The sequence below is a fragment of the Siphateles boraxobius genome, unplaced genomic scaffold (assembly GCF_051911475.1).
Source record: "Siphateles boraxobius isolate OS27281-9 unplaced genomic scaffold, OSU_SipBor_1 130, whole genome shotgun sequence".
NCBI classification, from domain to species: domain Eukaryota; kingdom Metazoa; phylum Chordata; class Actinopteri; order Cypriniformes; family Leuciscidae; genus Siphateles; species Siphateles boraxobius.
In genome coordinates, this window is record NW_027508734.1 from 14,152,291 (window position 1) to 14,178,435 (window position 26,145).

General features: G+C 37.3%; 1 protein-coding gene across 4 annotated transcripts in view; it reads right to left on the reverse strand.

Annotated features, from left to right (window-relative positions):
• arnt2 (aryl-hydrocarbon receptor nuclear translocator 2) overlaps positions 1-26,145 on the reverse strand; it is a 92,727-nt gene that overhangs the window by 22,077 nt on the left and 44,505 nt on the right. For all 4 annotated transcript variants that reach the window (XM_077228020.1, XM_077228018.1, XM_077228021.1 and 1 more), the window contains 4 exons: positions 18,965-19,041; positions 17,422-17,556; positions 17,050-17,124; positions 9,077-9,228 (listed from right to left, as the gene is read on the reverse strand). In XM_077228020.1, the coding sequence (XP_077084135.1) occupies positions 9,077-9,228; positions 17,050-17,124; positions 17,422-17,556; positions 18,965-19,041 (439 nt within the window). The remainder of the gene's footprint in view (positions 1-9,076; positions 9,229-17,049; positions 17,125-17,421; positions 17,557-18,964; positions 19,042-26,145) is intronic.

Below are 26,145 nucleotides of genomic sequence, written 5' to 3' on the forward strand. Positions count from 1 at the left end.
ACCTTAAGAGAACTGTGCTTAAACAGACGCCAACATACATCAATGAACTGAAGCAACATTGTAAAGAAGAGCGGGTCGAAATTCCTCCACAATGATGTGACAGTGAGAGACTGATAAAGTCAAACAGAAAATGATTACTTCAAGTTATTGTTGCTAATTGTGGTTCCATATGCAATTAAATCATAGGGTGTACTTAGTTTATCACACGTCTTCTCCAGTTTGCCTTTAGTTTTTGTTAAATAAAAAAAGACAATGTGTCATGTAATGTCTTGCGTTTCATCTGAGGTTGTATTTACTTAATTTTAAGACCTGCTAAAGACCAGATGATTTTTTATTATTATGCCCTGATACGTAAAACTATAAAAAGGGTGTACTTTCTTTTTCATTTGATTGTACATGCTAAAAGCAAATGTTATTGCAACCAACCACACAGTTTCATTTATGCATCCCATTAAATAAGAAAGAGTTGCTGTTTATGTGTGCACCAAGTTGGTTACTTATGAGGGTCCATTTCAGTTAGGATGCTGCCTATTCAGCTGCCAATGTAGACAGTAGACTATGTATTTGTAAGACAACATGGACTATACTATTGTTAACATAATTTTATAGAGTATTATATAGAATAGAATATTGTGTGGTTTAGTGGTTTAATTTCTTAACTGATAACACAAAGGTTTTAGGCTTTGGGGAAAATAGTACATTTTAAAATAAACTGCACTATTTTATTAATATTTTACAGGATTGAATACAATATTAACAATTAGCATGTCTTTCACTTCTTATGCAATCTTGGGTGGACTGAAAAACAAAGAGCTTGTCACAATGCATTATGGGGTTGCACTCTGCACAAACTACACATGTAATGTCTCAGCATAATTACACTGCCTAACTTTTGCATCAAACATGCATCTTCGATGCCTTAAAGTCCTGCCTATGTGGGCCGCTTCAATAGGTTTTGGAACAGAGCTGGTGTGTTTCAAAGGAAAACAGATTCTCTGGCTGCTTTTGAACTGAATGGAAATTCCCTACTGAGAAGCAAAGCTCTTATTATAAGATATCTTTGTTCAGTTTCACTATCAATACCATGCGTCATGGAGCTTCAAATATACCTGCAAATGAAAAGGGGTGCTTTTCCTATCTAAAGGAAATCATATTAACCTGAAAAGAAAAAAACCTATTATATCAAGAGGTGGTTGGAAATTGCCCATGAAAACACACACAGACCCAGATATTAGCGGTTTGAAATGAGCGCAGACATTCTGAGAGCACACTAGGCCACCTGGACCAACAGTGGAATGAGATGGATTAAAACAAAAACACTGAACTACACTTGAACTTCTTAAGAACAGAAAGATCGGAGGGAAAAAACTGAAACAAAAATGTAAAAAGGGCAAAAACATCCAAGCATCCAAGTTTCCACAGGAACTCAAACTCTCCCCTGCCTCCCTCTGCAATTAACTCACTATGTCTCTAAATATGAAAAACGATTACAAGGACGCCACAGTACTTTCATCTCGGCATGGGAAATCATGAGCCGGTAACGTGCCGCCTGTGCTTGGGTGACTGCCACACGTTTCTGAATGGGAAGAGTCTCAGTGGACGCAAGTAAGTGAACCTATAGGACGGATAGCGGTTGTCGTGGCAACAAGGGAGGAGAAAGCAGCGCGAAACTGGACCATGCATGCTGAGAGAGACAGATATAAATTGAGACAAGCAGACAGACAAGGCAGAAAAAAAGAGACATACATTGATTCATTATTTCCAGAAGCTCAACACCTCTGTTGAAACACATAAACCAGTATGAATTTCTGCTAGTTGGTGGGTGGTCTGGGTTGACTAGCTGACTATTTGGTCTTAAGGAAGCCTAATTATAAGTTTGCTGCACACCAAACATTGAGAAATGTCTTGGTAATATATGGATGCTAAAAGGAGTCTTTATATAAAATAAAATAAAAACAATCCTACAGCTGCATCTTTAAATATTAATAATACAAATATGTTGTATTATTTGTACGCATTTATTTGTATTTATTATTTTATCAATATATTATGAATATTATTATAATGACAAAGCACACACATATTGAGTAAAATTGTCCATTTTAAATTAGACAGAACAATCTTTATTGATTTACAGGATTTAAAACAATATATTTACAATCTACATTTCCTGTCAACACGCATTATGGGGTTTCAGTCTCCACAAACTACACATGTAATGTCTCAGCATAATCACACTGCCTAACTTTTGTGTCAAAAATGAATCTTCGATGCCTTTAAATCCTGCTTACTCTTAGGATAATTTAATCTCCGCTAAAAATAGATTAAAATAAATTATTTAAAAAAAAAAGTGAATCTAATCTACTTATCCTAGTCATTCTGAGCCATCGCAAACAGCCATGTTGTCCACCCTTAAAGCATGACTGGTAGAGACGAGCTAACAGCATGCTCTTTCTAGATGGTTTAAGTCTTGATGGTTAAGCTTGTTAAACAGACACCAGCACACTCACATTCAAAACACAAATATCATGTTGGTCTCATCCGGATGGATGGGCTAATTATTATTATTTATAGTTAATGATAATTGATCATTAATAATGCTATAATTCTGAGACAACTATACAAACTTTCATCTTTGCTAAAACCTACATCTGGATCAGTTTCTTCCTGGTTGAAGAAAGAATAAGTAACTTTGGCAAACAGCCTTTTAGTTTTGCAGCTGGGTTTCCATTCAAAACTGTATTTATGGTTTGATGTCAGCCCAATTAATTTAATGCACATTTCTCTTTTAGTTGTACACTCCTTTGCTTAGCAAAAGCACATAACTCTGCAATAATACATCAGCACTTTATATCATAGTATCAAATGTTCTCTCAAACAAAAAAAGTTCACAGTGCAGCACCTTTGAATACTATCCATTCATCCAGTGCATTCACCCAGCAGCTTTGACAGTGGCGTTGTCTGTGTGTCTGTCTGGCGCCTGTAAGAAAATATCTAAACTTTTGTTTTCTGTGATGTGTTTTCTCAACGTCCTTTATATGGAGATGTCTCTAGATGGGTATCTAGGTCTTGTGGTGGTGTGGCATTACGGTTAAAGCTATAAACACAAAGACGATAGATTCAAACCCCAGATGAACCCCAATGATTCATCACTGTCCCCTTGAGCAACCCCGCTTAGAAGACAAACATGGCTGGTCATTAAGGCCAAGCAATATGACAACAACAAAAACCCTCAATATGTTTCAGCCTTTTATATAACAAAAGACTGAACAATATTGTTTGTGTGTGTGTGTGCGTGTGTGTGTGTGTGTGTGTGTGCGTGTGTGTGTGCGTGTGTGTGTGTGTGTGTGTGTGTGTGTGCGTGTGTGTGTAACTTTGGGGTCAGTAATACTTTAATTCAGCAAGGATGCATTCAATTAATTGAAAGTGACACAAAAGACATTTATAATGTTACAGATAAGGTTAAGATTTCAAATAAATAATGTTCTTTAAGACTTTCTATTCACCAAAGAATCCTGAAACAAATGTATCACGGTTTCCACAAAAACACTAAGCAGCACTAGCCTAGAAATCTAGTAGACGCACCCTAGCGGCAGCAAAATTTATTTTGCAGCCAGTGTAGTCTAGCAACTTTCCAACTCTCGTTGGCTTTCGAGCTGGAAAAACCAAACTCTAGTCAGGCCAATCACATCGTGTATAGAGTTGGTGGGCAGGCTTAACATAATGACAGCAGAGATGTGACGGTTCCACGTGAATTCACTGCTACTTGAAAACAAAGAAGATGAAGATGCTGCTGCTGGTGAACAGCGGTCTTTCAAATCGGCTTTGACCGCGACTCTGGAGGACTTGAAGTTAAGCTTTTCTTTGAGAAAACAACAAAGAACGGCACTTAAGTCATTCTTAAAAAGGAAGATGTGTTCGGAGTTTTGCCGACCGGATACAGCAAAAGTTTAATATATCAACTAGCTCCGCTGGTGGGAAAATGCATGGGACTCACTGCCACAACCGTTCGTTGCTCTGGTTGGTTGTAGCGATATCCTATTGCGTGCAGACGGAATTTGAAAGACAACCGTTTATCCCACCCCTCGGATTGAGGCATGCCAATGGTGAGTTCCCAGAACTAACATCTTGATGTGGGTCTGGCTTGCCAGGCTAAAGCAGCACAACTGCTTAAAAAATTCAACATTGAAAAAAAGAAAAGAAACATATTATCTTGAGCATCAAATCACCATATTAGAATGATTTCGGAAGGATCATGTGACACTGAAGACTGGAGTGATGATGCTGAAAATTCAGCTTTGCATCACAGGAAGACATTTATTATATACATTTTAAAATACTTTCAAATACAAAGCAGTCACTTTAATTTGTAATATTATTTCACAAAATCACTGTATTTACTGTATTTTATTCAAATAAATTCAGCCTTGGTGAGAATAAGAGACTTCTTAATGAGACTGGTAATTCAATGATAATCTTGCCTTCTGCAGACACTCAGAAATCTCATTTGCAATTGCACAGAGACTGACATCATTTATGGCAAATGTCACTGCTTCTTTCATTTGTTCAAATATATAGAATGAGGAATGAGATTTGTGAACTGCCGTGCAGGGGATTTTCTATAAATAAACTAAATTAGATGTCTGAAGACTTGAATATAGTCATACAAGCTACTTTTATGGTGTTTTTGGAGCTTGACAGACGTGGTCATTATGAACCTTCATTGTGCAGAGAAGATATAGACAGAACAACAGCAGCATGCAGGTGTGGGACGACATGAGGGAAAGAAAATAATGCCTGAATTGTCATTTTCTTAAACAATGCCTTTAAACACAGCACGTCAGTCTGTGACACCAAGCATTTGGCTCTATTCTTGCGGTTTACATCATATCTGCTTACCTACCACACCGTCTGTCTGAGGGGTGAGTGTTTATCGGTGTCTTTCCACCTTCTTCCTCTCTCCATGCCCTCTCTCACCCACAGCATTACTGTCTATCTGCAGGCAGTTTGCCAGTCTGGAGCCCTGAAGCTGCCGTCTCACCTCGGCACTGCTGTGCATGAATATTCATCTCACTGGTACCTGCTGCTCTTATTATTTACCCATAATCTCACAGTCAGTACGGAGAAAATGACACCTAATGTGAGAAATTTTTTGTTTATTTCTGCCCTTTTTTAAATAACTTTCATGCTGGGATTTCTTGGCCTGTGCACTACAAAAATGCACTCTCTTAATCATTATTTGTCTTGTTTTCCAGTAAAAATATCTCAATGTCTCCAAAATAAGATGAATTTACATTTACTAGATATTAAGACTTGTTTTCGGGGAATATATCTAGAATTAAGCTTATTCTTACCCTATTGGTGAATATTATTTTTCTCTTGTTTTTCTCGCTGAATGTCAATCTGCCATCAGCCAATCACAGTGTTCTGGAAACACTGCCTCCTGTCATAGGATTTTTCACCTGAATTTCGCCGTTACTTGCTTCAGATTCGCATCATGCAATAAAATCTTACAACAAGCTCAAAGGAGGCCTTTATCTGCTTTTATTGCTGTCTAAAAATGATTAAACACACCATTTAATCCCATATTTTGCAATATTTGGGATTTTTTGTTATTTTTGTAAAACTGATCATTTTCTCATCCAATTTCATTTTAAGGAGGATCTGCCTTTCTCGCTGTTTAAGGAGGATCTGCCTTTCAGTTTTTTTTATGAAAAGAACTGATAATTTTCTCATCCAATTTCATTTTTAAGGAGGATCTGCCTTTCTCGCCCCCAGGATGACTCATTCTAGCATTCTTTCACGTGTCATGGACTGGGGAGTCTGGGATAGCTGATGCCATGTGTGATGAATGTCTCCCATATATTTACAATCTCCCAAAAGTACAACACACAAACACAATCACTCAGGAGTTTACAGGCACACAAACTGAAGTGCTGCATTCGCACACACCTTATTCCACAAAGGATGTGGATTGCAACACCCCAAAAGCAAAAGATTTGGATTGCTAACAAAAATAAATAAAGTAAAACAATGTTTTTAACAACATATTATTGTTTGGCTTCTTGTTCAACTTGATTGAAACTCTACATCATTATTAAAAATGTTTTTTTTAAACTTTGTTCTATTTGAAAATATTTTAAAATGTAATTTATTGCTTTAATGCAAAACTGAATTTTTAGCACCATAACTCCAGTCTTCAGTATTTATTTGAAATAGACATTTTTGTAACATTATAAATGTATTTTCTGTCACTTTTGATCAATTTAATGCATCCTTGCTGGATGAAAGTATCAATTTCTGTAAAAAAAAAAAAAAAAAAAAAATTCTCACTGCCATCAAAGGCATTGTAAACTGCAGAAAACACTGATATAAATCCTCATAAATAATAAAAGAGGTATCAAAATACTTTAGCTAAAGCATTCCCGGAGTTACTTTCAGCACACTGCTCTCCCAAACATAACTGATATACAAACTGATTTTCATAATATATACAACCTAAAATTGTTGAAAAAGCAGGTTCTCTTGTGGGTGACATTTGATTTCTGTGTTTAGTAGCATGGAAATAGAGAGCAGGATATGAACACATATATACACACACAAAACAAACACACAGCGAACCTAATAAGAGCTCAAACATTACGATGTGCAATGACTATTGTTTTTCCATTGTGTGAAGAGAATTACTGGCAAGGAAATTATGAAATGATGAGAAAGTTTATTGACCATGGAAGAGGGGGACGTCCATTTTGTAACAGACTCGATTTCAGTAGCATTCATTAGCAGTGTTGTGGAAGCTACTTTGCAACCGCTGTTTGCCAAGCTATACCCAAGCTATAATTGACTGCTCAAACTAGCTCAAAATACCTAGAAATGTAGCAGAATTCATGCTACATCATGACTCTGCTAATTACTGGGAAGCTATGCTATATGCTACATAGCTAATGTACTGACAATGAAGTTTTCTCAGAGTTTTCCATCAAACTGATTCTGGATCAGAAAGAGACAAGCTCTGTTCCAAAACCTAGTGAGATGTTTAAGCAGCATTTAAACTACTGACGCAAAGGCATCAAACAGCAGGTAGCAAAATTACACAGCCTTCATTATGAAGCAGAGAGAAATGCTGATTATAAATATCACTCATGCAGTACTGAAACGTGTAAAGAGAGTGCCTTGTAATTAAAAAATAACTGCTTTATTCACTATTTAAGCTCTCAGAGCTTATTTTTTTGTTTGTTCATTGTTACCTTAGCAACATGGGCTAAAAAGGAGTGGAATGATTCCAATCACAATGTGTTGCCAAATTAGTCACTTATGAGGTTTCATTTCAAATGGAGAGTATAACTTCAGCTTGAGCGTATGCGACTACCAGACTGGATGTGATATATGCTAATCATATATGAGTGCAAAAAACTGTTCTCCTCTAAAGCGTTAATCCTTTCACTATTTTAGTAAAACTGATGGATACAAATAATAATGTCTGTAATGATTATTTTATAATTTTTTATGTTGATTGGCCCAAGAAATGCATTATGCAACTATGCTTTCAAAACTATTGGCGGTCATTGTTTTGTGTGGATATATTCACACTTAATCACTTTTGAAGTGGAGGATAAAGGGCTCCTTCACGACCCATTTGAAATTTCAGTGCAACTGCCACAAGAGGACAAAATGCAACAATCAGTCAGTAGTGATAGTGGAAAGCAGCTTCAGAAGCCAGCTGACAACAGGTCAGGTTATGTATTGTAACAGTGCACTGACAGGTTAGATTAGGCAAACTAAATGTTTCTATTTTCAAAGTACATTTGGTGACTATATTCTCCTCACTGGACCATGTCCTTAGATAAGCCCATTATAAAAGACATAAATAAATAAATAAATAAAGATCCAAAGTAGCACCTGAGGGTAAACTATATACAACCTGCTTTAAATGCATATCTGCAAGTTCACAGGACTAATGTGGGCATAAATCAAGCCCATTCTGCCAACACCAGCTGAACAGGCAAATATTTCAAAAGTGTTAAACAGAAGGAGAATAAATGGTATTGATTTCAGACCTGATGCCAGAGGACCAAATGTCTCGACGCAGGTCACATGGATGTGCCTGACTGGTGCTAATTACAGAAATGACCTAAAACCATCAGTCATCAGAAGAAAAACACCTGTTTGGAATTAGTGACGCACCAAAACCATTTTAGCTACATTTTATCTAAATATTGAAACCAAAATTGATGTTTTCATTTAGCTGGACTGAAAACAAAAATAAAGTTTATTTAATCAGTTAATTAATCAAATGTAATAATTAACACTAAACACAGACATTTTAACTTTTTAATTATATAATTATAAGGTTTCTACTCAGATTTGTTGTTGAAATATGAACATTTAAATGGTGGCTGTAATAAAAACTGTCAAGACAGATTTATTCAAACTTACATTAAATAATGAAGATAACAGTTATAAGAAGTAATATAGTGTATATATTTATAAAAATGCTCCTCTCTAGAGATTTTTTCTCTAGCTGACTATTGAGCTGTGGACAACGAATGATTTTCCTGAGGTAAATGTAACATTATATTGCTGGCAAACACTTTTATTGAAGTCTTTCTGCAGCTAAAACGCTGCTGTAGCAATTACATGAGACAAAATACATTTCAGTAAGATTAATGGATGGTAGGCACACTACAAATAATGTTTAGTGAAGTTTTGTTCATGCATCAACTGAAAATAGCACCGGTTTATCAAAATGAAGATCCATTAAAACAAAAAATCGATATTTTTAACCCAGCCCTGGCTTCTACACAGCTTGTTGTAGTTTATCCACATTGTGTGTACATAATAGACGCTGACAGAGTCATAACGTGCCATTGGAGAAAAGCTAATTGACCATATCGGTCAATTATTTCGGCCATCAAAACCGAAAATATCATTTTCGGCCAAATATTTGTAGTTGCATAAATGTTAGGGTATCAATATTTGGAATAATATTATCAGTCAGGATTTTAATTGTTCCAAACAAAGTATGACAAATCTATTGCAACAGCCTTTAAAGAGATGACAAAAAGTTTGGACATACTTGACATTGGTGTTGGTGCAGATGATGTACTCGATCTCGTCTGAATAAGGGTTCTGGAAGGTGAAACTGCTGGTTCTGATGAGCATCCACTCTCGGTTCTTCATCCGGAACCGGTACATGACTGAGAGAACCTGCCCTTTCAGCTTGACCACCTAAACGCAACAGAAGAATACGGGAGGACAGGGAACATCAAATCACATGTTCTAACATCTTAGAAATTTAAATGTGTAAGACTGGGGGCGGGTAGCTCTAAAGGGGCGCCAAGTTTCAACTTATGCACTACTAAATGTGTTTGTGTTAAAGTCACCATGAAAACAAAATTCAGAACACTTGTCTTTTTATGGTAAATTGCAGTATTTGATTAATCAGTGCACATCATTATTTGTTTAAAATTCAAGTGCCCTCATAATCTTTAATCAAAAGAACCAATAGCAAACAACCATCCAGCCATCCATCCAATCAATTCCCCATGGACAAAATCAAGCCCCACCCTGCCTTTTTTTCTTGTTCAAGAAGCAGTTTCAAAAGACTAATCACAATTTTAGTTTCATACCGACTTTAAACTTAGTTGAAATATTTACAGTAGTCAGGAGTAAATGTTGGAATAGAACTGTGGAGTGATCAAACTGCATCAATAAGCTCATATTTTACCTGACTGACTTTAATCCTTTAGACATATAATGATTGTTGACATTTACACTCGTTTACGTTAAGAAAGAGAACATTATGTGAATGAATGACTTGCGGCTCCTGGACACAAAACCGATCTAAACATCGCACCTACAGGTCCTTCTCAAAAAATTAGCATATTGTGATAAAGTTAATTATTTTCCATAATGTAATGATAAAAATTAAACTTTCATATATTTTAGATTCATTGCACACCAACTGAAATATTTCAGGTCTTTTATTGTTTTAATACTGATGATTTTGGCATACAGCTCATGAAAACCCAAAATTCCTGTCTCAAAAAATTAGCATATCATGAAAAGGGTCTCTAAACGAGCTATTAACCTAATCATCTGAATCAACTAATTAATTATAAACACCTGGAAAAGATTCCTGAGGCTTTTAAAAACTCCCAGCCTGTTTCATTACTCAAAACCGCAATCATGGGTAAGACTGCCGACCTGACTGCTGTCCAGAAGGTCATCATTGACACCCTCAAGCAAGAGGGTAAGACAGAAAGAAATTTCTGAACAAATAGGCTGTTCCCAGAGTGCTGTATTAAGGCACCTCAGTGGGAAGTCTGTGGGAAGGAAAAAGTGTGGCAAAAAACGCTGCACAACGAGAAGAGGTGACCGGACCCTGAGGAAGATTGTGGAGAAGGACCGATTCCAGACCTTGGGGACCTGCGGAAGCAGTGGACTGAGTCTGGAGTAGAAACATCCAGAGCCACCGTGCACAGGCGTGTGCAGGAAATGGGCTACAGGTTCCGCATTCCCCAGGTCAAGCCACTTTTGAACCAGAAACAGCGGCAGAAGCGCCTGACCTGGGCTACAGAGAAGCAGCACTGGACTGTTGCTCAGTTTTGCATGTCATTCGGAAATCAAGGTGCCAGAGTCTGGAGGAAGACTGGGGAGAAGGAAATGCCAAAATGCCTGAAGTCCAGTGTCAAGTACCTACAGTCAGTGATGGTCTGGGGTGCCATGTCAGCTGCTGGTGTTAGTGCACTGTGTTTTATCAAGGGAAGGGCCAATGCAGCTAGCTATCAGGAGATTTTGGAGCACTTCATGCTTCCATCTGCTGAAAAGCTTTATGGAGATGAAGATTTCATTTTTCAGCACGACCTGGCACCTGCTCACAGTGCCAAAACCACTGGTAAATGGTTTACTGACCATGGTATTACTGTGCTCAACTGGCCTGCCAACTCTCCTGACCTGAACCCCATAGAGAATCTGTGGGATATTGTGAAGAGAAAGTTGAGAGACGCAAGACCCAACACTCTGGATGAGCTTAAGGCCGCTATCGAAGCATCCTGGGCCTCCATAACACCTCAGCAGTGCCACAGGCTGATTGCCTCCATGCCACGCCGCATTGAAGCAGTCATTTCTGCAAAAGGATTCCCGACCAAGTATTGACTATTGTGTGCATAACTGAACATAATTATTTGAAGGTTGACTTTTTTTTTTTGTATTAAAAACACTTATTTTATTGGTCGGATGAAATATGCTAATTTTTTGAGACAGGAATTTTGGGTTTTCATGAGCTGTATGCCAAAATCATCAGTATTAAAACAATAAAACACCTGAAATATTTCAGTTGGTGTGCAATGAATCTAAAATATATGAAAGTTTAATTTTTATCATTACATTATGGAAAATAATGAACTTTATCACAATATGCTAATTTTTTGAGAAGGACCTGTATATGTGCATTGCTCCGCTCACGTTTTTGTATCTGTATATATTTACTGCTCCTTATTAATTTCAAATACAATTTCTGAATGTCATTAACATATAAAATACGTATTATTTTATCACTAAGTATTGTTCGTATTTTAATGGAACATTATTTTTACTGTTAGTTATGTGAGGCAAAAGTTAGAATCAACCTAAGCAAGATAAACTGAAATTCACAGCATTCAAACGACTTCTGCTCACAAATTAAAAAGGATGCTATTGGATTACTGAAGGCAAAAGACATACGCATTCAATTTTCCTTACGACCTAGCTTGATACGCTCTGCCTTAAGAACTAATGGTGCAACCAAATTAAACAGGGTTATTATCATTAACTAAAACTATTAAAACATTTCTGTTAATTGAAGTAAAGCTGAAATAAAATAAACTGTAAATATTAGTTTAAAAACTTCAAGTAAACGAAAATTAGAAATGTTGCCTTGGCACTAAACTGAAATAAGTTTACGCACTACAATTTTCACCAGGAAATAAATAAATAACCATAACTGATATTTAAAATGTATATTTAAAATAATAATAAAATGACAAAAGAACAATGAAATTACTAAAAAATGTACTAAAATAAACCAGAAAACTAAAAATAAAAGCTAATTCAAAATATGAATGAAACTATAATAAAACTAAAATAACACTGGTACAAAGTTAGTCACAAACCAGCTAGTTACAAAGCCTAGTGTGAACTTTATGTTCCATATATGTAAGAAGTTACGAATGGCCTGGTGCAACCATACCTGGATCTTTATTTACATGCTCGACATAAAGGAATAAGCTAAATTTAACCAATCGGTTCCTAAAGCAAATACCAAATGTATTACTAAGCTCCCCAACCAGAAACCAAAATTGAGACTTGTCAAGTGCCAAATGTGAACAGAAATTGGCTTTAGGAATTAAGAACATTAAAATTTTGCATGCTTTATGTAAGAATTATAATTAATAATCAAATACAGAAGACAAACAAACCCCTCTATAAACAACGCCAACAACTAACATTTACCATCATTGGTTTATCTAAGACGCATAAAGGGAGTTTTCCCTTTCAGAACTCCATGAGGCATTTCAGACATTACAGATACAAACACATTTGTATGAGGAACAAGACAGGCTCATCTCGAGCAAATGTCGGACTCGTGACTGCATCCACATGCTCGCCACAGTCACCTCTATTGTCACTTAAAGCAATGTTTGCCCATCCAAGTACAGAGATTGCTTTAAATAAAAAGCTGTGCCCAGAGAAAACAACCAGAAAGATCTTCGAAGTTCAAAAACCTTATAAAGTATCTGCCGAAAATGGCTCTCTTAGACAAATAGCACAGCCGGCAGCACTTCAAGTGAGTAAAAAAAAAAAATACAGTGAGTCAAAAGAAAATAAAAAGAAACTTGACTTTTTAGATGTATATACTGCTTTGAGAGAGGAGAGGATATGGAATATTATTCTTGGCGACAAGAGGCCACTTTCCTTTTAGCCTTGAGAAATCTCAGGAGGGAGGGAAGGACACAAACATTTTTTTCATTTCATTCTTCCTTCTGAAACAGAACCCAGAGTTCATAGTGTCAACGCTAAACCAAACCTGAGGTCACATGACTCACATGCACCTCTAAACAGAAGCACCTTGCGCTGTTTGGACATTTATGGGTTTTTTTTTTACTCACAAAAATAAGTTCTCTAATTGGCATCAATGGGTCTAAAGAACCTTTAACGCTCATGTAACCTTTACATTCCACAAAAGGTTTTTTATAGTGTAAAAAGGTTCTTCAGATTATTAAAATGTCCTTTAAAAAAAAAAGTTCTTAAAGAAAAAAGTTCTTTGGAAAACCAAAAATAGTTCTTCTATTGCATTGCAACGAAAGCCTATTTTTGAAAACTTTATTATAAGAGTGTCTGAAGTCACTGAAGGGCAATTTTTACAAAATCTTGGTAGTGAGTACTGAGAAGTGTACATAGTAAACAGTAAGCACATGTATAACACAGAAAAACATCCTGGTGATTGCTTTTAGATATCACAGAATGTAAAAAGCCTTACTGAGAGTGTGTTCTCAAAGCTTTACAGTTTCCATGCTACAGAGAGTTTAATATATTGGGAAACATCAATGTAAATCACGTCATGTAAAGTACAACTATGGAAATTATAGCCAATGCTGATAATCATTTACATTTTGAAGCCAATAACTGATATATTGGTTAATTTTAGATAGCAATCTACATTCTTTGACACTGATAACAAAAAATATGCTCACCTTATAGTAATGTAAATTGAAAACCGATGCAACAACAGAAAACAATTTATTCATTAAGCAAATGTGCCTAAAATGAACCACTCGATTAAAGAAATTATACATGCCTATGTACAACAAACAGGGTTGTTACTGTTTGAACTAAAAATAAAACAATTAAAAATAAATGTCATTAAGTGAAATAATACTGAATTAAAACAAAATAATAGCAGAAAAATTTAAACTTCAAGAACTTAAATGAAAAGGAGAAATGTTACTTTGGCAACTAACTGAAATAAGTTGAAGTGCTAAAATTACCAAAACACTAAAACTTAAACTAAAATTAAAATCATTTATGATACAACTTTTTTATAAATTAATTATAATGATGAATAAATTAAAATATGAATGAACACTAATATAGAATATAAATAATACAAAATTAACACTGATAACAAAAAAAGCAACAAAATACCTGGGTGCAAGGGGGGGGGGGGGGGATCTTACAGGCTATGAGTAAACATTTTATTTCATTTGTGTTTAAAAATAGGTAGGCCAATTAGAATGAATGTGGTGTCCCATGACCATTTGCCTATAATTAAATATTAAATGCATCAGCTTATTATTTTACTGAAGTCACATGATCGCAGATATAATGTGCCTCCCTAGCTGTGATTTACCCATCTGCAATTGATTGGATTGTGAACATTTACCAGAATGAAGATGGGAGGTTGAAGGTGGGACGCTGAAAAATAGGGATTTGTGGTTTCCACCAAATAGGGAAAAATTTTTAATATCAAAGTATTATTAAATCATATTAGATTAAAATTATAAAACCAGGAATGTGTATTAAAAGGTCAATTTAAAGATTAAGTTGACTTCAGGGAAGCCAGGGAATTCTGGATTGTGATATATCAAGGCAGGATCTTAGATTTAAATCTCTCTATGGATTTCATTCTTCATTCTTTTATGACAAATGGTCTCATCTTCACGTGGTAAAGAATCTGTCAAGTAAGAATCCAGTAGTCCTCAAAATCAAATGATTTTGAGCAACCCAGTGAATGTATATTGTTCTAGCCTCTGACATCTGCCGGGACTTAATATCGAAACTACAGGCCAAGAATAACACAATCTCCCGCCTTTCACCGTCTCGCTACGCATAAATTGTCAGCTTTTGTTCCACTTGGCTTCAAAAGTACAAGATAAGACACAGATAAGACTCAGAAACAGGTGTCTATGTGAGCGTTTGTTTGTGCACGACAATGTATATGTGTGGTCTCGAGTTTCGAAGGAGTCTAGTTATCTGAAGGCTTTTCTGGATATCAGCCAAAGGGGTCTTTATCGGCCGTCAACAGACCTACTCAGAGAAACAGGCGAAAGTACTTTGACAAATCTCTTTGTGGCGTACCTGACCACTCAACCTTGGCCTTATGGGAAAAGCGAGGCGGAGGGTCTTTTAAGAAGCGGAGCACGTAATAAAGAGGGCACAATCATCTAGGGAGTAAAGCCCACCTTGAAGTGCCCACAATATCATCCCCTGGGGTGGAATACCAACACACACACACACACACACACACACACACACACACACACACACACACGGTTGGCATAAATGTGTGTGGATATCAGGATGTGAAGAGAATACTGATGATAGCTGACAGGAAGTTTAAGACAATGAAAAAGGGGCTGAAAAGACTGAAAGTTAAGGGAATAAAGAGCAGGATAAACCAAAGATAAAGAGGTAGAATGAGGAAACGAGCAGAGTAATAGGCAAAGCCAAAAAGACCTGTGTGGAGTACCAGCATGTGGTTTAATTGGCAAAGTGATACAAAAAAAAAAATCCAACAGAAGAAATGGTGAAAACCGTGGAAGAGGCCCGTGGAAGCGACCACTAGACCACTCTTTGCTATACTCCACAGGTACTCGACAGACTCTGAGAAACTCTCAGCGGTGGCCAATCAACACCTATTAACTGACTCCAAGGAGAGCTGCAGCTACTGGTACTGAATGACTAACCAAACAGCACTTGAGTTCACTTCCTAGTGCTGACTGGAGAAGGGAAGCTAAGGATTGTGGGGCGTGTTGAGAAGAATTTGTTTTTATTGGCAAGCAAAGTTCACACAATGTCATCCCAGAGCTCAGAGGTTGCCGTTTAATAGCTATGGAGACAATTAAGTTCTCAGTTGTGTAGCCTTTTCTTGGATGTTTCTCCTGAAATTAGGAGAATTCTTACTAACTGCAATTCTTGACATGAAACAAATTACATGAAAAACACCCCAAAGGTCGACTTTTTGCGTTGCTCTATAACCGCACACTATTTTCAATGCGACTGACTTAACAGAGTTGTGCACTCAGCACCACATTTTCTAATGTGAAGTGTATTTTAAAAATGTATTTTTAAAGATCTTATCTCAAGATGGATGGAGCGGTCTGTTGCATTCATTTGCACTCTTTCTTTCTTGTTTTTTTCTAAAGGGAATACGCCTTGGGGCCAGATTCTTCAGAAAATCTTAAGAAAGAAGATTTAACACTTTCCAATAAGGTATCATTAACAAACAATGAGAAACACATGCATTACAGTGTTTGTTAACGTTAATAAAAATTCAGCTGTTCATTGTTAGTTAATATCAGCTCAGGTCCATTACATGATATGAACCTATACAACTTTTAACTTTTAATATTGTATTCGTAATTATTGAAATTAACATCAACTATTATTAATAAAATACTTTTAGAAGTATTTTTCATTGTTAGTTCATGCTAGGGCTGCACAATTAAATGCAATGAAACCGCACACGATTTGGCAAAGGCTGCGATTATTTTATGCGCAGCTTGTCAGTGCAGCACGGGTGATCTGTATTAAATGCTGAAGCCACATCCTTTCACAGAAGGATGCTCAACTGTCGTTATGAAGTGAGTTTGGAGTAAAAGCATGTTATTAAATGCTGTCTTTTGTTGGACAAGAGGTTCATAAATGCTTCTCATGTTGGGAAAGATGCGTGTTGCTTTTTCAAATGCACGTTATACCCTACTCAAACTAACAGTGCTTTCAGAAGGAGCTGCGTTTACAGAGCCATACATCAATGACAAGCTGCGCATAAAAAAATAATCGCAGCCTTTGCGATTTCAAAATAGCGATAAGCCAAATCAGTTTAAGTGCGATTTCATGTAAATTGCATCTAGAAGAAACAGTGAGAGATCTCATTCATGATGGTTCTTTCCTATAGGTGATAGTCATGATGCTGACTGTCAAACCTCTGTGTTTGTGTGTTTGTGTGTGTGTGTGTGTGTGTGTGTGTGTGTGTGTGTGTGTGTGTGTGTGTGTGTGTGTGTGTCGTACCTGCTGAAAGCTCTCTCGCAGGTGGCTCTGGTCCTCTGGGTGGCAGAACTCTAGAATGTCTTTCCCAAGAAGATCCTGTGTAAACACAATTAAAATGAACAGTCATATGAATGCTTGATTTATATGTGCTCTTAGTACTTGTTAAACATAAGGAACAAACAGCATCAGGGTTATAATGAATAATAACTGGAACATTTTGACTATTTAAAGCAGTGATAAGCCTCCATTGTTCTCTATTCTTCAGAAAATTGATCTGTGGTTAAGACCATATGCATCACAAATAAACACACAGGACATAAATACTGTTAAAAAACTGCCTTAATAATTTGTAACTGTGCAATAAAATAATGCTGTACGTTTAATCAAAATGACCTGAGGCTGGTAGCCAATCACATTGATGCAACGAGGGTCCACAAACGTGATAATGCCATCCGAGTTGTGACGGGAAAGGAATTCCGTTGGCACAGAGAGTCCGTTCATATCCATGGAAACGGGAGAGCTGGTCACCTGAGTGACAAGATGAAGGGATCTTTACACAACAGATGGTCAGGATGATCAAACATACACATGCATGTTTTGTAACACCACACTATCATGAGATTGTAAAAGAGTTAGTTGTCTATACTGATGAAGGTGTGAGAAAGTATTTATTGAAAAGAAAAATCTAATTTAAATAAACCATGCTAGATATATGAAAAAATAAATGAATTAGACTCATTTCGACACATTAAAGGTGCATTATGCAGGATTTTCAGTTACTGTTTAAAATATTCTAGTTACTGTGTGTGTGTGTGTGTGTGTGTGTGTGTGTGTGTGTGTGTGTGTGTGTGTGTGTGTGTGTGTGTGTGTGTGTGTGTGTGTGTGTGTGTGTGTGTGTGTGTGTGTGTGTGTGTATAAAAAAACTGTCTGTAGACACAAACATCATCACACACTTCTAATGGATCCTAAATAATGATTAAGAGCCATTATTTTGTACGAGTCTACACTTTATTGTTTGGGAAAATCCTGCATAGTGCACCTTTAAGTACTCAAAAGTTGCTGATATTTATTAAAGCAAGAAATACTTTTCCGCAGTGACACTTGAGTATAACAAATGAGTTTGTTATATGAGAGCTGACGAGGTACTTTTTTATAATGATGGATGAATTAAGTTCCCAGAAATATCATGTGCCAAGAAATATTAATTTTTTGTAAACGACAGAATCAACATATCCTAATATTTCTTCTGTGCAAAGTATTACTTAAATTTTGAAATCCCAGACTCATAACTCATCAAGATAAATTATATTCACAAACAAGTTGAATCAAAGATAAATACACCTTAGATCATTGGGTTCTCTTATTGGAATAGAAGTTGTAAAGAAAATAGACTTTTACAATTTATGAAGACAATGAGTGGTGCTTGCATATGCAAAACAATGCTATGGAGATGTGGGTGGTAACTGTGACATTGCTATGCCTTTTATGAGTGGTTTTAGCAGGCAATGTTTGTCAAGTCACCTTATTTTATATAGCGCTTTATACAATATAGATTGTTTCAAAGCAGCTTTACAGTGATAACAGGAAAACGATTCAATAATGCAAACAGTTCACTTCAGCTGTACAAACGAAAATAGTGTCATTGTTCAAAAAAGAAATGTCATTGTTCAGCTGAAGTCAGTTCAGTGTTGATTCAGTTCCATTGTAAAGATCATCAGCTATTAAATTAGTTCATTTCATCTATAAATCAGTTCTGCAAAAAAACAGTGATGTCGTCATGCAGTTCTCATCCAATCCATTTGTTAGGGTTTTCTGAAAGCTTTCTAATATGTTGCTATGCGGTTGATGGGGTGTTCTAGTTTGTTGATAATACCCATGTTTTTGTTGCCATATACAGTATGTCAGATATCCATGCATTTAAGGTTGGCATACATACCTGCAGTCTTCCAATCGCAACCAAGCAGTATTTGCTGGTTTGACCTGCTTCCGTATCTTCATCCGGAATAGTCATGCCTGAAAAAGACACATGCACAAGAACAGTCATTTGTCCGAACAAACAATGATGTCACACTGAAAACATGTGAAGAGATCTGAAATAGTCCCAGTTCGGCTGGCTCTAGCATTGTTCTGATGACTAAACTGTTTATTCGTACTTCCTTTTTCCAATGAAACGAACTCTTGCAACTCCACACAAGGACCTGATTAAAGGACCATGTGTAAGAATTGAGGTAAAAATATCCAAAAAATGAGCTACACTCATCAAAAGAATGAGAAGAAATAAGGGTGATGATGTCATTAAAAAAATGACAAGTTATAGTGCTGCAGAGATATCAAACTGAATTAGCATGCTAAATTACTAGCCACGGCCCGACAGGGGTCATAATACCAGTTTCGGCCGTGGGAGGCGGTATGCGGGCAACACCAGCCAAACTGCAATAAACGAATAACTCGCACGGCTTGCGGGCGTACTTGAACCTGATGTGTTTGATATTTAGCTCTACCCACAGATCCGATCCGGTTTCACCTGTTATCTACCAGAGCCCGTCTCTACCAAGCTGATGATAAAATGTAACATTAGCTAATTATATTATGTTTATTAAATTGCTTTCCTGAGGTAAATCTGACATATTTGTTCTCCAGCTATGTTCTTGACCTCTGCACGCTGATTAAAAAAAATGAATGGTCGATATTATGTATGAGGAATACATTTTGGTAAGTTGTAGCCTACTGTATCTTTCAACAGTGTTCGTGTTTTTTACTATTAGCTAGTAGAGATGATCGGTTCACGTGCACTAGGGATCTGTCGTGTAACATTTACAAGCGCCAAAACGGTATTTCTTGTTTGAATTGCGTAATAAAATTGACAGAATCTGAGAGCTGAGATTTTTTTATATCATAACTAACCTGCTCTGTCTAGTCTGTCAGTCTCCGTGTCCTCTTTGCTTTGCGATTTTTCTATGTGTGACAAAATTGATGTGTGGCGTGACTGAGAGCGTGTGAAAAGTGTCAATTGTGTGTGTCTCACGGTGAATTCGTGAGAGTTGGCAGCTCTGAATGGCGTTAGCTTGGTCAACATCAGCGAATGCTGTCTGTCAAATTAATGTAATTCAAACTAACAATAAAAATGTAATATGAACAAAATGAATATGAACATATTCACTGGTAAAGGTGATGGGGAGTAGCTTGAAGAGGTCATATTTAAAAATCACTTGACATCAACCAACGTTCCTCTGGAGTCAAAACGTCCTCTATTAGGAATGGCTCGGCTTCGGCTATGGCTCTAGGGTCGTTGTGAAGGTAGGGGCGGAGCATAGAGACTATGCCGTTTCTCGTTTGTTACTCTAGAGTAGACCAACTCACTTTCTGGAGGTATACTGCCCCCATCTGGCATGGAATGTGGAGTTTGAATTGATTTTTTGGCGGACATGACACAAGGCACCTTTAAGAATCTTTGCGCAAAACGTTTTTTTGATCCCACTGATAGCATCTGCTTGACAGTTTTTTACTGTGAGCTACGAGGCTGTTAATTGATGTTACATGCTTTTGTTGAAGCATGCCATTAGCCCACATTATTTGAACATATTTTTTTAATGACAGTGTTAAACAGGAGAATCCCTGGTAAAAAACTACATTGATTCTGCCCTGAAATCTCCACCAATCAGAAAAGCTTATAATGTTGTGATTCACCTCATAACTGGTTGATTTGTTTCATGACAACTCTTTCAAAAAGACTTTAAAAAAAAATGCCTATGGGAAAAACGTATGGGAAAAAATACTTCTGAAACCAAGGATGCTGAAGAAGTGGCCAGGCACTGTTGCACTCGATGGCAGATAGATTTCTCAAGGTTAGATGGTTTTAAACCAGTAACTTGTGATTTTGGTCAATTTATTTAAAGAATCACTTCATAAGACTTCATGAGACTGTATGTTTGTTTTTATTTGCATCCAGCAAAGACAACATATAAATATTTATAGAATAATACATATGTAGTATGGGAAATTTATAGTCTCATTGCCATTATTTCATGGTCTGTTCCCACATTCATACTGCAAACTGTCACCTCGAGTAAAACACAACTCAATTCAGAGGCGCATGGCAGTGCAAGGAACGCCAGTTTGCAAAACGAATGACTCTGTGATATATATATATATACAGCCGTTCCTGTTTATTTGTATTACAGTTTACTCTGCATAAATGACATTCAGGAAGAAAAAAAAACTTCTCTACAAACAGGCTGCATACTACAGACAGATGCACCGATGTTTTGAATTAATTTACTGCCTTTAATTGGCAAAAACTGACATTATACAAGCAGACAGGATTAATTTGGTCGCATATAATAATAAAGTAATAAAGAACACATAATGTGTTTTGCGAACGACATGAAACTGATCTACAATCCATATCAGGAACATCTGGTGTGGCCAGAGCGCTTACTAACCATTAATGCACTGGTAAACATTCAGTGTGATGAAAATGATACAATCTTTGCTTAGATCACCACATTCCAATATGACACAATATTGGCTGACAATCAACTGTTGCAGGTTATTTTTATCCTTACTTTGTGCCGTTATGCAACAAACAGGATGTTGAGCATGTGTGATTAATTTTTAAGACACACATATGGCAAAATTGCAGGAGATGTGCTCGGAGGATACCTGGAGAACCTCCAGATAAGATATGAGGCAAAAAGTTCACGTTTGAGCTTTTCAGTTTAGGGTTTCTCAATTCTCTGCTCTTTCTCTGTCTATATCTTCCTTTCACACAGCACACATGCTGTTGTACTAATAGGAATTGCAGGCCGGGGGGGATCTTGCGTGCCGATGTCATATGGGAGTCATCCAAGACTCCAGACAGTTCTGCGGACCGGTGCATTCTAACAGAATTTAACACCAAATTCCAGAGTTCTAATAGGTCAAGGAGTTCAAACACGTTCAATGTTTGCCACGAGGATTCAGATTGAGAGTTACACAATACATCTGCTCGTGATTCTGATATTGATTAAGTCATATTTAACATCAAAATTACATACAGTGAGGCAAATGATTCAATGAATTTTTTTTGGAACCAGTTCATTTACAAGTATCGGGAACACAACAATAAGGTTGCATTTGTTAAAATTAGTTAACTATATTAGTTAACATGAACTAACAATGAAAAATACTTTTAGCTGAAGTTTATTTCAACATCTAATAAATTTTTTAGGTCACACTTCTCACTATTTACTAACTAATAACTACAACTTCTGCCTCAATAAACTCCTGATTACTGTTTAATAGTAGCTTGTAATGTAGTTGTTAAGTTTAGGTATTGGGTAGGATTAAGGGATGTAGAATCTGCTCATGCAGAATAATGCATTAATATGTGCTTTATGAGTGCTAATAACCACCAATATCCTAGTGATATGCATGCTAATAAGTTAATTAGTAAAAATATTTTTATAGTAAGTAAAATTTATTTATACAGAGCTTTTCACAGACAGGGTCACAATGTGCTTTACGATAGACAATAAAACATAGTAGAAACATAAAATAAAATAAATAAAAGAATAAAATAAAATTTTATTTATAAATAAAAATAAGTAAGTCTTCGCTTGTCCCTTAAAACTGTCTACATTCTCAGCAAACCTAATGCTAGGTGGCAGAGCATTCCAGAGTCATAGAGGCAATGGCTCTATCCCCACGTCTTTAGACAAGTATGTGGTGTAGATAGCAGATTTTGGTTGTCAGACCTGAGAGACCATAAGGGGGTGTGCAGGTGAATTATGTTGGCAAGATAAGCAGGGGCCTGACCATGTAGAGCCCTATAGGTTATGGTGGAAAGTTTGAATTGGATCCTGTAAGTTAAAGGAAGCCAGTGAAGGGAGCAGAGTAGAGGGGTGATAATGGGTGCACCTATTTGATCTAGTAAGTAGCCTAGCAGCAGAATTTTGAATGGATTGCAGACGGTGAAGTGAAGTGAAGAAATGAAGGCATGAATGAGCATCTCCAGGTCTGACTGAGAGACCACAGCCCTCAATTTGCTAATGTTGCGTAAGTGGAAAAAACAGGACTTGGTCAGTGATTTGATATGAGTTTCAAAAGGTAGAGATTTGTCAAATATCACCCCAAGGTTCCTTAGACTAGGCCGGACCGCAGATGACAAATGCCCAATGTTCTGCATAATCAGAGGGATAGCGCTATCTGGCGCTATAATTAAAACCTCTGTCTTATCTGGGCTCAGCTGCAAAAAGCTTTCAGCCATCCAGTTGTTTATGGCGTCTATGCAATCTAGGAGCCTTGTAAGTTGGGATGACTAATTTTGCCGCAAGGTAAAATTAAGCTGAATGTCATCTGCGAATGCCCTCTCCCCCTTTCTACCGCTGCTCATGTGCACTTGTTATTATTGGAGCCTGCCAACTTTATTGTGTGGAGCTATGTCTACCGAGGTGGGTTATACATCATACACATTGAGGAGGGCGTGTGTGTTTATGTCGAATTGCCATAAAGCAGTTTGTGTTTCTCGCTCGTTCTCGCTTCTCACAAGACTTCCTATTTCCAACTTACCGGGACGTTAGTCCCCATGTTGCAAGGTTGGTTTTCCGCCTCGGAACGTTGGGGGGAGCGAAGAAAGTCACCATTTTCACCGGAACAGGTTATTTAAACATCCAAATGATTTCTAAACGGTTTTATTAAGTTGAAATAGTTGCAAAGTTCCCCATTAAAGGCACAGTATGTAATTTACACCACTAGAGGCCGTATATTCAAAACAGAATGATGTGCTAGATGCTATAACTACTACGTATGCATATTTTTTTTCATGAAACTCATGCTGCGTCCGAAGTCGCATACTGTCTGAAAAGGTACTACATTTGAATTTGAATTTATTTCATGACCATTAAAAAAGTATGCTCTATATAGTATGAATATGGGTAGCATGAATGAAATTCAGACGTACTACAACCGCCATGTTGTCACTGACACGTGACCTACCAGCATCATTTGTGTTGCTTTACTTCCATTCATAAATCCCCTTCTGTTGCCTCAAGGGATAGTAAATGGTCCATTAAATTCACAATCTTGCCGGAAGTAGTAAGTCATCCGGGGACTTTTCGCCAACTGTTTTTCAAATACTATGTATTTGGACATGCTACTCTTTTGGCATACGGTTTTTCACAAATTGTATAGTAGGGAAGTATTCGATTTTGGATCCAGCAACACTGTTGCCATGGTTTCTATGGCAGTAAAAGCGGAAACAGAGGATCAAGCAGACATGATGGCATTGACAGTCGATGCATTGAGGAGGGACGTTACACTGGTTAATTCCAGAGAAATTAGCAATTTTAACCATTGTATTGTATTGAATGTACAGTGTAACATGTAAAATGTAAAAATAAGTATTTGACCCCTTGCTGATTTTGCAGGTTTGCCCACTTACAAAGAATGCAACGATCTATAATTTTAATCATATGTACATTCTAACAGTGAAAGACAGAATCCCAAAGAAAATTCCAGAAAATCACATCATATGAATTTATAAAAATTGATAACCATCTGATGAAGAAAAACAAGTATATGACCCCCTACCAAACAGCAAGTATTCTGGCTCCTACAAGCCAGTTAGTCTTTCTTTAAGACACAGCCCCAATCCCAACCAATTATCTACATCAAATACACCTGCCTCACCTCGTTACCTGTATAAAAGACACCTGTCAACACCCAAACAACCAGCATCCGACATCACCACCATGGACAAGACCAAAGAGCTTTCTACGGACATCAGGGACAAGATTGTTGATCTGCATAAGGCTGGGATGGGCTACAAGAGAAACGGAAAGCAACTTGGAGAGAAAAGATCAACTGTCGGTGCAGTTATCAGGAAATGGAAGAAGCACCACACCACCGCCAACCTCCCTCGGTCTGGGCCTCCACACAAGATCTCGCCTCGTGGGGTGTCCCTGATCATGCGAACGGTGAGGAATCATCCCAAAACCACAAGGGGGAACTGATGAATCAACTGAAGGCAGCTGGGACCACAGTTACAAAAGAAACGGTTGGTAACACACTACGCCGTCATGGATTGAAATCCTGCAGCGCAAGCAAGGTCCCCCTGCTCAAGAAGAAACATGTACAGGCCCGCATGAAATTCCCCATTCACCACCTGGACGACTCAGAAGAGGCCTGTTAGAAGGTGATGTGGTCAGATGAGACCAAAATAGAACTTTTTGGCCTCAACTCAACTCGTCGTGTTTGGAGGGCAAAGAACACCGAGTACACCCAAAGAACACCATCCCCAACATCAAGCATGGTGGTGGCAACATCATGCTTTGGGGGTGCTTTTCAGCCAAGGGGACGGGACAACTCCATCGTATTGAGGGGAGGATGGACGGGGCCATGTATCGTGGAATTCTGGACCAACATCTCCTTCCCTCAGTGAGAGAGCTGAAGATGGGTCGAGGATGGGTGTTTCAGCACGACAACGACCCTAAGCACACCGCCAAAGCAACAAAAGAGTGGCTGAAGAAGAAGCACATCAAGGTTCTGGAGTGGCCTAGCCAGTCTCCAGACCTAAATCCAATTGAAAATCTTTGGAGGGAGCTTAAAATTCGAGTTGCCGGGCGACAACCTCGGAACCTGAAAGATTTGGAGGCTGTCTGCAGGGAGGAGGGGGCCAACATCCCTGCTAAAATGTGCACAAACCTTGTCACCAACTATAAAAAGCGTTTGACATCTGTGCTGGCCAATAAGGGCTTTTCTACAAAATATTAACATGCTGTTTGTCCAGGGGGTCAAATACTTGTTTTTCCTCATCAGATGGTTATCAATCTAAATAAATTCATATGATGTGATTTTCTGGAATTTTCTTTGGGATTCTGTCTTTCACTGTTAGAATGTACATATGATTAAAATTATAGATCGTTGCATTCTTTGTAAGTGGGCAAACCTGCAAAATCACCAAGGGGTCAAATACTTATTTCCCCCACTGTATTGCTCATAGTTAGTTAATGCATTACCTAATATTAAGTGACAGGATCTTGTTGTCAAGTGTTACTCATGTAAAAAAAAACAAAAAAACAATTCAATAGATTAAAAAAAATATTTTAAAATAAGTACACTAGCATAGATTAGCATCAA